The following is a 15,410-nucleotide window of genomic DNA, read 5'->3' on the forward strand; positions in this document are numbered from 1 at the left end:
AATCTCCAAGTACAAAAGCTGACCTTCATGGGGATAATAACAGAACATTCTGACCACCGAACATTACTACCAACTGTCATTTTGTTCCCAAGCAACCACATTCCCTTAATTAACTTGCTTTTAATGAAATGAACTGAATTCCTTACAATGAGTAGTAGCTAATTTTATGTGGAGTGGAGGAAGCAATTGTTAAACACAGTGACTGCGGAGAGATGAGATAACCCCTTTATTAACTCAGGGTTCCTTGCCATTGACATTAAACTTGGATTAGGCAAGTAACCAACCTACCATATGCCACTGCTCAGACTGAACCCCAAACATAGCGGGCATTTACTTACAACTTCGAACAATATGACTTCTGCATAGACTTCTGTTATAATTGGATTGCCCTATTGCCAAGCCGTCAAATCAGTGCAATTTGGCCACTCTGAGTGTGGTTAAGATGTGGCAGTTGTTTTCTGCTGGACTGTGGCTATGAGCTTAAAGTGCATGTACAGAGACCCTGCATTTTGAACACAGATCTTAAATCATATACAGTGTTTACACTACAGTATTAAGCATAGGTACTACTTTATATAGTCTATATAAGGAATGCCTTGTTCAGCATTTATAATGTTCACTCCAAAGCCACTTTAATACCTGTCTTAATACACAAACATTGTCAGACTGGGAGATTGGAAAAAAAAAACAGATTGGCCAAGACCCGATCTCCACTGCCGATTGAGCGACTACCTGACCTCCCCACTGGCCGCTCAAAGATATTAGTAGGTGCGTGCTGATGGGGGTAGAAAAGGGGTCAGAGTCGAGTTGTAGCAGGGGGCCTGACATTTCTCTGTAAACTGAAGAAAATCTATTGTTATTATTATTACAGAACCCCATCTGCCATTTCTGAGGGGCTTTATTCCAAAATTATTGAAGATCAAATGGATAAAAGTCTAGGTCCTGAAGCAGTCAGTTACTTTTACATATATCCTTAGAAGCTGGTTGCTAACAGCTGGCAGTTTAGAACAGGGATCCCCAACCTTTTAAACCTGTGAGCAACATTCAGAAGTAAAAGGAGTTGGGGAGCAACACTAGCATGAAAAATGTTCTTGGGGTGCCAAATAAGTCATAGTCCCTATGTGGATTGTCAACCTAGATTGAGGTTCTGTTTGGCAGTACACCTGGTTTTTATAAAACCAAAACTTGCCTCCAAGCGCCTGCTTTGAGGCCACTGGGAGCAACATCCAAAGGGTTGGAGAGCAACATGTTGCTCATGAGCTACTGGTTGGGGATCACTGGTTTAGAAGCTGTTGTAAATAGGAATCAGACCCAAGCCAATGGCACTGCTAATGTTGCTCCCTGCAGAAAGAACAATCAGCAAGAGTAGGGATTGGAAAACCTGGGAGATGCCCTTGAGAGCTCTGAGGCTACAATGAAAGACAGGACAAGAGAGTTATGCAGTTGCTCTTCATGGGATTTGTAGGGTAGAGCTGCAATTCTCACCCAAAGCAGAGTGACCCCTGTCAGTTACAGCACCTGCAATGATCATAAGGACTAGAAGAAGTCAATCATTTGTTAAACTTTGGGCTGAAATATTATAATGAACCCACACAACCCTTTTATTATCATCATTATCATTCCTTTATATCGCACTTCTGTAAATCTGACTGGAGCCATTAAGAGTGTGCAGGTACTACATGAAAAATAGCTTTTGTGAGTGTTATTCATATGTACATTTATAAAAAATAATGTTCCCCTGGTAGTGCTGTGTTTTTCTCATTTTCCTTATTTCTCTCCAGAAAGTTAACTCTTTGGCAAAGGTGCTGTGATCCAGAGCTGTAATTTTGCTACTGGAGGCTTATGACAAGCCCTTAAAGAGTTTATGCAAAAGTGAATAACTTTTAAGCTCATCGAGTTGGAAATCAAAATAGACCCCTACTGGAAATTCACAGCTGATACAGGAAATGTTTTGTTTTTTTAATCTCTATTTATTAATATTTTTTTTAAAAAAAAGGTAGGGTAGATACACAAGGGAAAGGGGAATAAATAAGAAAATTTACAGCAAGTACATCAAAAACAGAGTATTGAGTAACATTGCATTGCATCTTTATCTGATATATTGATTAGCAGACCCCTTTACGCTAACCCCTTATACCTTAACCAGTTTTTTCAACCAGTTCCCACTTTTCTAAAGATTTGAAAAAGGTTAAAAAATGCCTTTCCGAACTGCAATTGGTGGATGTCTGGAGATGTTTTAATATACATAACATTAGGGGGCCGATTCACAAAGGGTCGAATATCGAGGGTTAATTAACCCTCGATATTCGACTGGGAATTAAAATCCTTCGACTTCGAATATTGAAGTCGAAGGATTTTAGCGCAAACAGTGCGATCGAATGATCAAAGGATTATTCCTTCGATCGAACGATAAAATCCTTCGAATCAAACGATTCGAAGGATTTTAATCCAATGATAGAAGGAATATCCTTCGATCAAAAAAACTTAGGAAAGCCTATGGGGACCTTCCCCATAGGCTAACATTGAGTTCGGTAGGTTTTAGATGGCGAACTAGGGGGTTGAAGTTTTTTCTTAAAGAGACAGTACTTCGACTATCGAATGGTCGAATGGTCGAACGATTTTTAGTTCGAATAGTTCGATTCAAAGTCGTAGTCGAAGGTCGTAGTAGCCCATTCGATGGTCGAAGTAGCCCAAAAAACACTTCGAAATTCAAAGTTTTTTTACTTTGAATCCTTCACTCGAAGTTAATGAATCGGCCCCTAATTTTTCACATTATTGCAAAACCTATACATGCTATTTTAGAATTTACTATATTTTTTACATCTCAAAAGCATCTACATTACTGCCAGGACTCAAAAATAATGCAGAATACCCTGTCAGATCACTCACCAGTACTGATAAGTTTCCAATTACCAAGAACTACTAAACAAGAATTTAATTGGAAACTTAACAATACAATACTTCTGAATGAAAAGAATAAGGAACAGATAAACAAAATGTTACAGGAAATTTTTTTAGAAAATGAAAACTCAGAAATATGTGCTGCAAGGCCATTTGATTGCACTATGTTCCAAAATAAAGAGAGAGAGAGAAAAGAAAATTCAGGAACTGTTAAAAGAAATCGCGGCATTAGAACAGTCACATAATCAAACAATTGCAGAGGATACACTTAGTATGCTAGAGATGAAAAGGATAAAATTGAAATCTATTCTAGATCAACATTCTTATAAAGCATATCTAAGATGCAAACAAAAGATATATGAGCTAGGGGATAAAACCACTAAATATTTTGCTAGTATATTAAAAAGGTTACAACAATTCTTTTATCACTGAAGGATAAACAACAGCAAATATGTCACTCCTCCCCACAAATAGCACAATACTTTCAATGATTCTACCAAATAATATGGATTGGATCAATTGTGTATCTCTGCCCAAAATAAAATTGAGACAGATGAATTTATAAAGAAGGCAAGACTACCGGTAATATCCTTGGCACAAAGACAGTCCTTGGAAGATCCCATTTCCCACAAAGAGGTAGTAGATACTTTACAAAGTATACCAACAAATAAGAGCTCGGGCCCTGATGGATATAATTCTCTTTATTATATAACCTTTTCAGAGGAATTAATTCCTTATATGCTGCGATATTTTTATTCAATTGATAGAGGTAACAAGTTTCCTGATCAAGCCAAGGAAGCCCACATAATAGTGATCCCTAAGCAAGGGAAATATCCACAATGTTGCGTAAGTTATAGACCGATTTCCCTTATAAACGTAGATGAGGGGCCAATAGGTTGAAAAGAAATCTTTTTTTTTTGTAAGTCTTTATTTTTTTAAATTTTCAAGGTTATATGGGGGTACAGAAGAGAAAAAAAAAGGGGGGGTGAGGGGTACAATAAAGATACATAACACGTTTAGCACACAGTATAGAGCATTTAGCATCAGACTATTCCTTTAACTTATACCCTTTTGTCTTTTGTTTTAGGGCGACTTGGTAGCCTTCTCTTGCTTCTAAATATATTTGTGTTTCTATACTGTTGCTATCTAAGATGGGGGGGATAAAAACTAGGGGGGGTTGGAAGCAAATCTAGATCCACTCTTCATCTGTACTTCTTTTGTCAAACTTTTTATATCCACTATTCATTTACTTGTTTTATCTGAGATTATATTAGTTGTTTAGTTGCTGTCTGCCTATTTGTATTTCCATGCAATTTGCTTTGTAGGTCTTTCCAATCACTCCATATGTTTCCAAATTGTCTCATGTTACCGTTTTTTAATGCTAAAACTTCCATTGTCTTCGTCTCCTCCAGGTCCCTAAACCAGTCTATTTTGCTGGGGGGTTCCTCCGAGTTCCTCCTTTTTGGAATTGCCATTCTCGCAGCTTGTAGTATGTGGAGGATCAGTTTTTATTACTGTGGTTGAAAAGAATTCTTGTCCAAATTATAAACCCAGATCAATCGGGATTCATCCCAGGTAGAGAGCGGAAGGACAACACCTACAAAATTCTGTCTCTAATTCACCATGCCAAAAAGAAACAAATTCCAGCAATGATCCTCAGTACCGATGCCGAAAAGGCTTTTGATAGAGTTTCATGGGAATTTTTACGGTACACTTTAAAAGGGTTTGGTCTATGGGAAATAATAACAGAATTTTTGCCTTGTACGATGCTGCATCAGCGAGAGTCAGAGTTAATGGTATTCTGCATCAGGAATGGAACAAGGCAGGGGTGCCCTCTTTCTCTTATTCTATTTGTGATGGTGATGGAAACCTTACTCTCGCATATTAGAGAAAATAATGACATAGCGGGTTTAAAAATACAAAATAAGGAATATAAAATGGCAGCGTTTGTGGACGACCTGCTAATGTTTATTACCAAACCGAGATTAACTCTTCCTAATCTGATGCTTTTGTTATCTAGATTTGGAAAAGTATCAAATTTCAAAGTGAATATGAATAAATCGGAACCTTTGAATATAAATCTTAATAAGGAAATCAAAACAGCAATAGAAACAAATTTCCCTTTCCGCTGGTCGCAGGAGATGTTTAAATACTTGGGGGTGCAAATTACTAATGACCCATTAGCTCTTTACCAGGCTAACTTTAAACCACTAATAAAAAAAAGTGAACGACCAACTGTGTTCATGGAAAACATTAGGACTGACCTGGTTTGGTAGGATACAGGCCATTAAAATGTTTATAGTGCCACAAATACTGTATTATCTACAAACTATACCAATTAAGTTACCCAAACTATTCTTTGCTAAGGTGAAAACACTATACAATAAGTTTATATGGGAAGGGGAAACCCCGAGGTGTAAATATGATGGGCTCACTCTACTCAAAGATAGAGGTGGACCTTTACTACGTTTCCGTCCACCTGGTACGATCCCAGCAATGGTATCTGAAAAGTAAGGGTAAAAAATGGATAGAAATAGAACAGGACATGTCCAATATTCCATTAAGTAATTTGCTATGGACATTGCATCTCATCCTGCAATATCGGCTACATTATCACTTTGGTATAAACATAGGAAAGAGTACAATCTGATGTCCACTTTTCCAATGCCTCTCTTGAAGAATCCGGACTCCCCCCCAAGTCTAGAACCTAAAGCTTTTGCAAGATGGGGGCAGTTCAAGGGGAGAGAGTCAAGAATGGTAGATTTCTTAGAGAATGGTAGATTGATTAAATTAAGGGATATCCAAGAAATCTGGGGCCCCCACCCGAGAGACATGTGCTGCTACTATCAACTGTATAACTTTCTTGATGCACAGAATATAAAGCAGGATGAGATCGAAATGTCGGTCTGGGAAAAAATATTGGATTCAAACAAACCACAGAACAGACATATAAGTCTAAATAAAAAAAACGTATCCTATACTAAGTATTTTGATGCATGGGAAAAGGAATTGGAGGCAGAGTTGTCTCCGTAGTTTAGGCCGAAAATAATGATAAATATACATAAAACTTCCAGGGCTTCTCGAGTCAGAGAAATGTTGTATAAAGTGACCAGTAGGTGGTACTATACCCCTGAAAAACTTCATAGGATCTTTCCAGCCTCTTCAGGGAAATGCTGAAGATGTAAATTGGAAGAAGGAACCTACAAACATATTTGGTTTACATGTCAGGGAATTATCCCATATTGGATAAATGTGGTAGATAGAATAAATAAAATAACAGGTTCAGAGATACACCACTCAAATATTATGATATTATTGTTCCATATAGACAGCAGTCAGAACAAAATGATAGTAGACAGACTAACACTAAATCTTTCACATGCAGCAATTGCTATGATACCAAAAAATGGAAGTTACAGGCACCTCCTTTAGAAATGGAATGGAGGAACCTAGTGGAAGAAACTAGAAAACTAGAGGAGATCACGAGTCTACTGCATAATAATACATTACAATATTTCCAGACATGGAGACCATGATACAGGAAATGTTATATTGTTTTTGCCGTTTTACATTTTGCCCCTATATTAGTGACAACTCTTCAAAAATATGTGTGAGGGTAAATATTCTGTTTGATAAATATCGTACAGTGTTACACTTTCTATACCCACAAGCACATTAATTTGCTTTATGCTAATTTACAGTTATATAATATATTAATTATTAATTTGTGTCAACCACAAAAGTACATATTTCAGCTAATATTCCACGTTATACTGTTCTGGAAGTTATTTAAAATATAGGGTTGTTCTCCTGAATGTTTTAAAATAACCAGTATATTTCATATTCCTAATGTTATATTGCCCTCTAGCGTTCAAATTCAAATTCTCTTTTACCTGTCATTTGCTTGTGTGCCCCATTTATAGAACTTCAGTAAAAGTGTAACTTGTGTTAATTGTATCCTACACAAAATAATAACATAAGTAGCATTTCACGTGGAAAGGACAAAGCATGATAAAAAATACACTGGTTGTTCACCTTAAAATTAACTTTTAGTATGATGTAGAGAGTGATATTCTGAGACAATTTGCAATTGGTCTTCATTTTATATTATTTAATTTTTGAGTTATTTAGCTTTTTATTCAGAATGACCCCAAATTACCCCAGCAACCATGCATTGGTTTGAATAAGAGACTCAAACATGAAAAGGAGAGGGCCTGAATAGAAAGATAATTAATGAAAAGTAACAATTACATTACAGAAGGTTGACAGGGGTAAACAAAACTGAAATACACAATTCTTCTCTTGATGAACCAACTGGGTCACATGTATGCAGGTCACCAACAGGGTCTATACAATAATAGAAACAAATAAAAACAAAGTACATTTACATTAGAGATTAAGTGCTAAATGTCAAAGAGACAAGAGGATGGAGGTCCCTGCCCTGTTGAGCTTACAATCTAAGTGGAAGGGTAACACAGACGGGTTTCAGTTTTGTGACAGTTCTCCTTTAAAGGAGAACCAAACCCTTTTTATTAAAATCCCCTACCCCCCTAGCCTACATAAACCCCCCTCCCTGCTCTCCCCCAGCCTAGGTGTTACCCTGGGTAAATGCCCCTAACTCTTTTCTTACCCCTCGTTGCAGATTCAGGGTATCGGAGTTCATGGGCGCCATCTTCTCTTCAGAAATCTTCGGGTCTTCTTCTGGCGCTTCGACAATTTCTGTGGCTTTCAGAGCATGTGCAGTTGTTCGGGACCGGCAGATTGGGCCAACTGCGCATGCCCTGACATGCCGCTCTCTTCCGAAGATTACCGAAGAGAAGAAGGGGGCACCTGGGAACTCCAATGCCCTGAATCTGCAACGAGGGGTATGTAAAGAGTTAGGGGCATTTGCCCAGGGTAGCACCTAGGCTTGGGGGGAGCAGGGAGGGGGATTTATGTAGGGTAGGGGGGTAGGGTATTTAAATAAAAAGGGTTTGGTTCTCCTTTAAGTGCCGGGAGATGGCCAGGAACATATAGAGACACAAGAGAGGAGATGGAATGAGGTGCAGAGGAACAGGCTTTGAAGGTGATGAGGTGGAGTTTGTTATTTATTCTTTGTTTTATTGGAAACCATGATTTCAGCAGGGGAGGGGCCTGTGCTCTCTTGGATGAAATGAGAATAATTCTGGCTACCAAATTTAGTACAGGCTGTTGTGGAGAGAGATGTGAATGTGAGAGGCCAGCAAGTAGCAGGTTACAGTAGTCTAGTAGGGATAAAATGAGAGTGTGTATATGCGTCTCAGCTGTAGCTTGTCAAAGTAAAGGCTGGATTTTGGCAACATTACATATGGAGAAGTGACAGGTTTGGACAGTGGTGTTAATATGGTCAGAGAAAGAAAAATACAGGGTTAATGTTAACAGGGTTAATGAGCATGTATTAACTGTATAATTGAAGGTCCCTCTCTGTATTAGGGATTCTGTTTTTAGCAGAGAATTGGCTAAAGGATATACAGAAATGTATAAATGCATCCTTTTACTGGATTAAGCCTGTGGCGGTGTCCCACTGACACTAATTGAATCTAAAAATGTTACTTAATTGTAACTATTCCGGCTACTTGATAACTTTAATGCATATAAGCAATTCCTTATTGAGCATGAATTATGGATACTTGAGTCAATAGCCTCTAGACCCATAGGAACAAAGTATACATTTTCCAAAAGTATCGGCAATGCCCCCATCTAAAATATGCAGGGCAGTTTTAGCCCCCCATTACAGAAAAAAATCATAAGGTTGGGGCAAGGAACACTTAGGGGGTAATTTAAATAATAGTGTCAAATGTGCAATATATCTAGTAACCTACAGCAACCAACCAGGATGGAGCATTTACTGGTCAGGAAACCTGCCTCGAATGGTTTGCCCTATAAAGCTCATTTATAGAGAGCAAAACACAAAGTCAGGAGCTAATTTGCATGTGCTTATTCATAATTGAAAAGGTACTCTTGCCTATACACACTCCCCCAGCACCAATGCACAACCTGCTTTGGTAAATTGCACACAATGTGCAAAGTACAAGAAGCATTAGGCCGAGGGTTCAGGCCCCACCAGGGCTGCTGCTTTTCATTTTTTATTATTTGTGTTTTTTTCGCTTTTTATTCAGCAGCTCTCCAATTTTAGCAATCTGGTTGTTAGGGTTCAATCTACCCTAGCAACCACGCACTGATTTGAATAAGAGACTGAAATAAGAATAAGAGAGGCCTGAACAGAAAGAAGAGTAATAAAAAAAGTAGCAATAACAATACAATTGTAACTTACAGAGCATTAATTGTTTTAAAAGGGGTCAGTGAAAGCTGGAAAGAGTAAGAAAGCAAATAATCAAAAAACTATAAAAAAAAAAGAAAAAATGAAGACCAATTGAAAAGTTGTCTAGAATTGGCCATTCAATAACATACTAAAAGTTAACTTGAAGGTGAACCACTCCTTCAATAAAGGATTCAATTAATCTTTTTTTTTTTCAATTTGCAACTGGTCATTTAAATCACCTCAATCATTGAGGATGGGCCATGCGGTCCCGAAACATTTGATCAATTGAAGTGTTGTGAGCACCATGGAATAAAACTTGGGATCACCCCACAGTAAAAACAGGTATCGGCTATCTATTCATAAATTGGATTCATTGCTGGCGTGTGGCTGGGCCAGTGCCATATACCTGCCTCCCCTGTATTGACTTTGTGTGCATTTAAATCCATGTATTCTAAGTTTTGACATGTTTGTTTTGCATTTTCCACTAGGTGGGCCTCTTAACTCACAGCTGAATGACTTGCAGGGAAACCAGGGGTTTATGCTCTATGAAGAATTTTATTTGGTTGTTTTTTTATACTTGCAATTTGTTATTGAATAAGTAATGATTAAGATACAGAAGATAAAAGAAACATAAAATCAGTTAAAAATGTAGAATTGTTTCTACAGGAAACTATGGGAAATGTCATGGTTGTATTTCAAAGCTTTCAGAATAGTGGGATTTTACCTGAAAAACTATAACTGCCTTCCTGTTTGCTTCATGTATTGAAAAATTATTATTCTGGCTAGATCAGGTGTCCCCAAACTTTTCTACCCATGAGCCACAACCAAAATGTAAAAACAGTTGGGGAGTGACACAAGCATTAAAAAAGTCTCTGAGGATGTCAAATAAGGGCTGTGATTGGCTTTTGGTATGTGGACTGGCAGCTGCAGGAGACCCTGTTTGTCAGTGCACCTGGTTCTTATACAACCAAAACTTGCCTCCAAGACAGGAATTAAAAAATAAGCACCTGCTTTGAGGCCACTGGCAGCAACATCCAAGGGATTGGAGATCATATGAATCACTGGTTGGGGATCACTTGTCTATACTAGAAACTTAAAGCAGTTTGTTAATATTTTATCAGATAAAAGACAATTTATTGTTATATATCTTCACGTCTTCTACAAAATCATGTAAACATTAAATAAACCCAATAGGCTGGTTTTACTTTCAATAAGGATCAATAATATCTTAGTTTGGACCAAGTACAAGCTACTGTTTTATTATTACAGAGAAAAAGGAAATCGTTTTAAAAAAATTGGATTATTTTATTATAATGTAGTCTATGGGAGACCATCTTTCCGTAGTTTCCTTATATATTTTACTGTTATCTTGAGACGAGAGATACATTTTTAGTTCTGATTTCGTTTCTGATTTATTTATGTTATAAACTGTATTATTTTAACAGCCATTTTCTTAATATGGAATCCTACAATTATCTATGTTGGTGTTTTGCTATGTAATTGGCTTGTTTATTTTTCAAAAAAGTACTAAACACAAGTTAAAGGAGATCGTAACATTACTTTCAAACACCACAAAACATTTACATGGTGTTGTACAGGTATGGGATCTGTTATCCAGAAACCCGTTATCCAGAAAGCTCCGAATTACAGAAAGGCTGTCTCCCATAGATTCCATTTTATCCAAATAATCCAAATTTTTCTCTGTAATAATGAAACAGTGCCTTGCACTTAGATATAACAGATATACTAAGATGTAATAACTAAGACAGAATTGATCCTTTATTGGAGGCAAAAACCAGCCTACTGGGTTTATTTAATGTTTACATGATTTTTTTTAGCAGACTTAAGGTATGAAGATCCAAATTACGGAAAGATCCATTATTTGGAAATCCCCAGGTCCCAAGTATTCTGCATAACAGCTTCCATACCCGTGACTATAGAAAGAACAAGAGTTTCATCATACTTACCAATTTTGGATTGTTTTGGACAACTGCAACTCCTTGAATCTCCTAGGTGTTTTTGTTGTGCAACAGCAGCAGTGTTCAAGATTAACCATCCCTGATCTGTGCCCTTATAATACATGGGAAATATTTTTCTTTCATACATTGTTATTATCAAGGGAATGACCATGCAGGTATCTGTTTGTCGAATACTATCAGTGAAAAAAGGAAAAGGAAAAACCTGCTGAATTGTAGAAGACTCCTTTGATTGTGTTATCTGTGGAAGCCAATTAAGTTTGGGTAAGTGACAGAGCTTAGTTATCCTTAGCAAAACATCCTCGTCCCCTTGCAAGGAATCTGCTATTACATCATTACTATGCAACAATTGACTTTTATTTGGGTTTAGCACTAATCATATCTGGCTTCTCACAAATATTTTAATTCCCCTTCTTCCTGTGGGATTCTTTGTGTGTGTTTTGTGGAAAAGCTTTGTGATTAGCCTGGGATTTCTGTTTACACTAGCAGGGACCCTTGTCAGTGTACGGTATATTAGTAGTTTCTGTATAATAGGAAAGAAGAAAAAAACTCAGAAATACCACATTTTCTCTTTAATGATGTCCATAGAAAAATAAAATATCAAAAAGTGGAATCAGCAAACACAAGGCAATTTACCTTCTAACAGGAAGTACATTTTGCTTCCCCAACTAGAAAAATATATACTGTATGTACAAAATTAAGAGGTCTCTGGCAACTGTTTGATATTATAATACAGATTATACACAGTATTTACATTATACACATGGTGGGTTACCATCGCAAAGGGCTGAATTCTTACATTATTTGCTGTCCATAAAAAAGATGGTAAATCTGACAAATAGAGAAAGAAAATCTACAGCAATGCAGATTCACTGAAAAGCCTGTAAAACATATTATCAAATTTTTGTAATACTGGTGTGGCAATAATAACACTGGGTTCAGTATCTGGAGAAAAAGGAAACAGTTTTTGCTTCTTTTTATGTCATTTTCTTGTCATGGATTCTTATGCAAACGTTCACCATCCAATCAGCAGACAAATACATTTCCATTTTTCTTCTATTTTTAAGTGCACTTTTTTTAGTTTTATAATGGAAAGAAAGAGCTGCCACATAACTTTTTGGTCTTTAATGTGTCCTTTCTGGGTTTCTCCATCAGTAGCAGGTTTTTAACTCTTGCAGCTTGTTCTGCATTTTTCAGTGTCTTTGTATGAAAAGATGTTGTTCCCCCGGCAGGTAGAGAGGTGATGTTCTAGGGCCTAGGCAGTGGCCCCACACAATCTAAGGGCCGATGTACCTTCTTTTGAATCACAGTCTGGTCTTCCTGAAGCCACAAATGGCCAAGTCTAAAAGGAAGAATTTGACAATCCAGTGAAAATGTCACATGTGCAGTTCTTTGGCTTTTTGGGAAAATAATAAATGTATCCCAGTGTATTTAAAATATTCAGATTAATGCAACAAATATTTCTGAAAGTCTTTCGACATCGGAATCTGTACAATGTCCAAACTATTTTTTCTAAATTTCATAACTAAAAAGAGAAAATATTACTTTAAAAAAAAAAATCTGTTATTGTAATAATTCCTGCATTTAAACTGAATTGCAAAAGCTGTTTCCAATGTTAATTTTTTAGTCAGCATTCACCACTTTTCACCTTTCTTTTATATCAGCAGTGCACCTGTCCAATGGTCCACTTCTCCACCGACTTTCCAGAAATACAATTTATGACACAGCACCAAGCAGTAATTCAAATGTTTAAAAAGCCTTTATTGAAGACATGGCTTCATGATCTGTTACAAACAAACACAACGTTTCAGGCCTATTTCCAGCCCTTTGTCAAGTTGACTTGACAAAGGGCTGGAAATAGGCCTAAAACGTTGTGTATAAAGGCTTTTTAAACATTTGAAAAGCTGTTTCCAATCAATACAAACAGTGATAATTTTATAAAAGTAATTTCAAACCTGGTCCCTAAATTCATATCAACCAGTAGGCACTTATTGGATACCAGTTTGAAAGCATCTGATTGGTTGCTATAGGTGACTAGACCTGGTGCATGCTTAGCAACTTTTATTACCCATAATGATCCAAATACATCTAAAATTGTGTAATATGGCACTTACCCTACCCTACCATACAGAAAGCTTTATACAGTAGGTGAAATAGATTGTTCATTTGCTACTAGTGATGGGCGAATTTGTCCTGAATTTACAGCGAAATTCACGAAATGGCGAAAAATTTGCAGAACACATCAGTCAATGGGTGTCAAATTGATTTTGATGCGCGTCAATTTTGACGCGTGTCAATTTTGACGCGCGTCAATTTTGACGCCCTCGACAATTTTTATATATTTCCAAATGCATTAAATGGTCGTCCAAATAATTTTGATGCGCAACAATTTTTATGCGCTTTGTAATGCGCGCCGAAATTTTCACCGACTGATTTTCTCCGCAGTTTCGCGAATTTCCTTGCTGGCGGAAAAACACAGAAATTCACCACAAATTTGCTCCTGGTGAATTTATTCGCCCATCACTATTCGCTACCCCTGTTTTTTTCATGTCTGTATTTGTTTGTTTTTTTTGTCTTTTTTCTCTGAATTGGTTGTGAGTAGCAATGCAATGGGGCACATAGATTAATATACAGTATAAAGAAATCTACTATATATACCAACAATTTGCAGCTAAGTATACAGACTCTGATTACAGATGGGCAGAACTTTTTACTAAAGAGAAATAGAGTTTAACTGATCTTGCTTTTTGTAGCAGAAATTTTAATAATGCCCAACCTGACATTCACTTTTTACCAGCTGGTGGAGGATACTAAGAGTTGTAGTTTATCAACAGCTTGGGAACCATATACTGGACATTACTGCTGTTTATACAAAATAAAAAACTCTGATTGTTGATTCACAACTCCCAGCAACATGGCCAGGCAGCTGAAGGACCACAAGCTAGACTTATCTTGATGTACTTAGTGTTTCTATTACTCAAGCATTGAAATATTCATCATCACAACAAGTCTAAAAGAGTGTGCCCCCCCCAGGGAACAACTGACAATATATTCCACTGCTGCAACAATTGCAAACCAGCTGGTCTAAAGCACATGCAATTGAATAGTACTAAGGCAGCATTATAGATTATATTGTTATCATGCGTATAAAGGCAGCATTGTCCATTACCATGAGGCAGCCCTGGAAGCCGACTGGTGCTGGCTGTATGGCAGCTTCATTCTTACCAGGTTGACTGGATGCACAAAGCTATTCTCATATCTGTCCTCCTGCAGCAGTTGCCGGAGATGTGAAATGTAGCTGGAGGCAAGTCTGAGTGTGTCCAGCTTGGAGAGTTTGGTGTCAGGGGGCACCCAGGGCAGGCTGGTCTTTAGCCTTGAGAAGGCCTTGCTTAGCACCCGCATACGGGCTCTCTCCCTGGCATTGGCTGCGTGCCTTTGGGAGTGCTTGCAGTCTTTGGAGGAGCGGGAAGAATGCTTCTTGTCTGGACTCTGGGAGTCCCTGGATATTCTCTTCCTTTTCCCACTAGAATTCTCAGTGATTCCTTCATCCTCTGAGTTCTCTGCCGAGTGGTCCAGCATTAGCAGCTCACTAGTCCCTGCTCGCTTGGCTTTGGGATATGGTAGTTGTCGCACCCTTAGCTCCAGTAGATCCTCAGTGTCACTCACAGATCCTGTAGACATGCCTCTAGTGTCCTATTAGTGCCCAGCCACAGGACCACAGGATTCCCTTAGTGTGATGCACTATGCACATCTGCTCTCTCGTCACTCTTCTACTAGTGATCCAGTAACACTGCAGCAACCCATCTATATACATGGGAGGAGTGTGGGAGTGGGGAAATATTGGGGTGGGCAACACAGAGGGAGGGAGTTTGTCTCTCTCTCTCTACAATATAAACTATTGTTGATGTCATTAAAGTGTGATCTTTTTAACCCATTCAGAGTCAGCTTCAATTTTTGGATATTTTCAGATATGTAAAAAACTATTCAAGGTTCGATTTTTAGTAATTTAATGAACCAGGTTTCTGCATGGACATGAGCTCACTGGCTTCCTACCAGCACATATAGCAGTATATCATTTATATTTGTAAATCTCCAAATCTCATTGTAAAGCTCCAAGGAAAATATGTCATTTCTCATGGATATTTGTAACTGTAACTGCCTTTCAAAGCCATATCTGTCTGTTTGTTTTTATTCCCTGCACTCCTGGCCCTGACTCTTGTTACATTGTGTTTTGAGCATTTTAATTCAGACCT

The 15,410-nt window shown here is 37.7% G+C and overlaps 1 protein-coding gene across 2 annotated transcripts; it reads right to left on the reverse strand.

The window, feature by feature from the left end:
- Window positions 1–12,113: 12,113 nt before the first annotated feature.
- Window positions 12,114–14,915, reverse strand: msc.L (musculin L homeolog). Of its 2 annotated transcripts, none has more exons than XM_018241525.2 (2): window positions 14,383–14,915; window positions 12,114–12,499 (listed from the first exon to the last, which is right to left on the reverse strand). In XM_018241525.2, exons 1-2 carry the CDS (start codon window positions 14,836–14,838, stop codon window positions 12,413–12,415), a joined length of 543 nt encoding a protein of 180 aa, XP_018097014.1. In that variant the 5' UTR covers window positions 14,839–14,915; the 3' UTR covers window positions 12,114–12,412. The 2 variants fall into 2 exon arrangements, with proteins under 2 accessions (XP_018097014.1, XP_041422425.1); XM_041566491.1 differs by having other exon boundaries at window positions 12,412–12,499; window positions 14,327–14,915.
- Between the last annotated feature and the right edge of the window lie 495 nt (window positions 14,916–15,410).

Source organism: Xenopus laevis, chromosome 6L, assembly GCF_017654675.1.
Source record: "Xenopus laevis strain J_2021 chromosome 6L, Xenopus_laevis_v10.1, whole genome shotgun sequence".
In the NCBI taxonomy this organism is placed as follows: Eukaryota; Metazoa; Chordata; class Amphibia; order Anura; family Pipidae; genus Xenopus; species Xenopus laevis.

Excerpts from the sequence above, each read along its gene's own strand:
- msc.L (XM_018241525.2), bottom strand. The coding sequence starts at position 14,838 with ATGTCTACAGGATCTGTGAGTGACACTGAGGATCTACTGGAGCTAAGG. Across the intron at positions 12,500-14,382 it reads TTGTGCATCCAGTCAACCTG|ACTTGGCCATTTGTGGCTTC; the intron begins GTAAGAATGAAG and ends TCTTCCTTTTAG.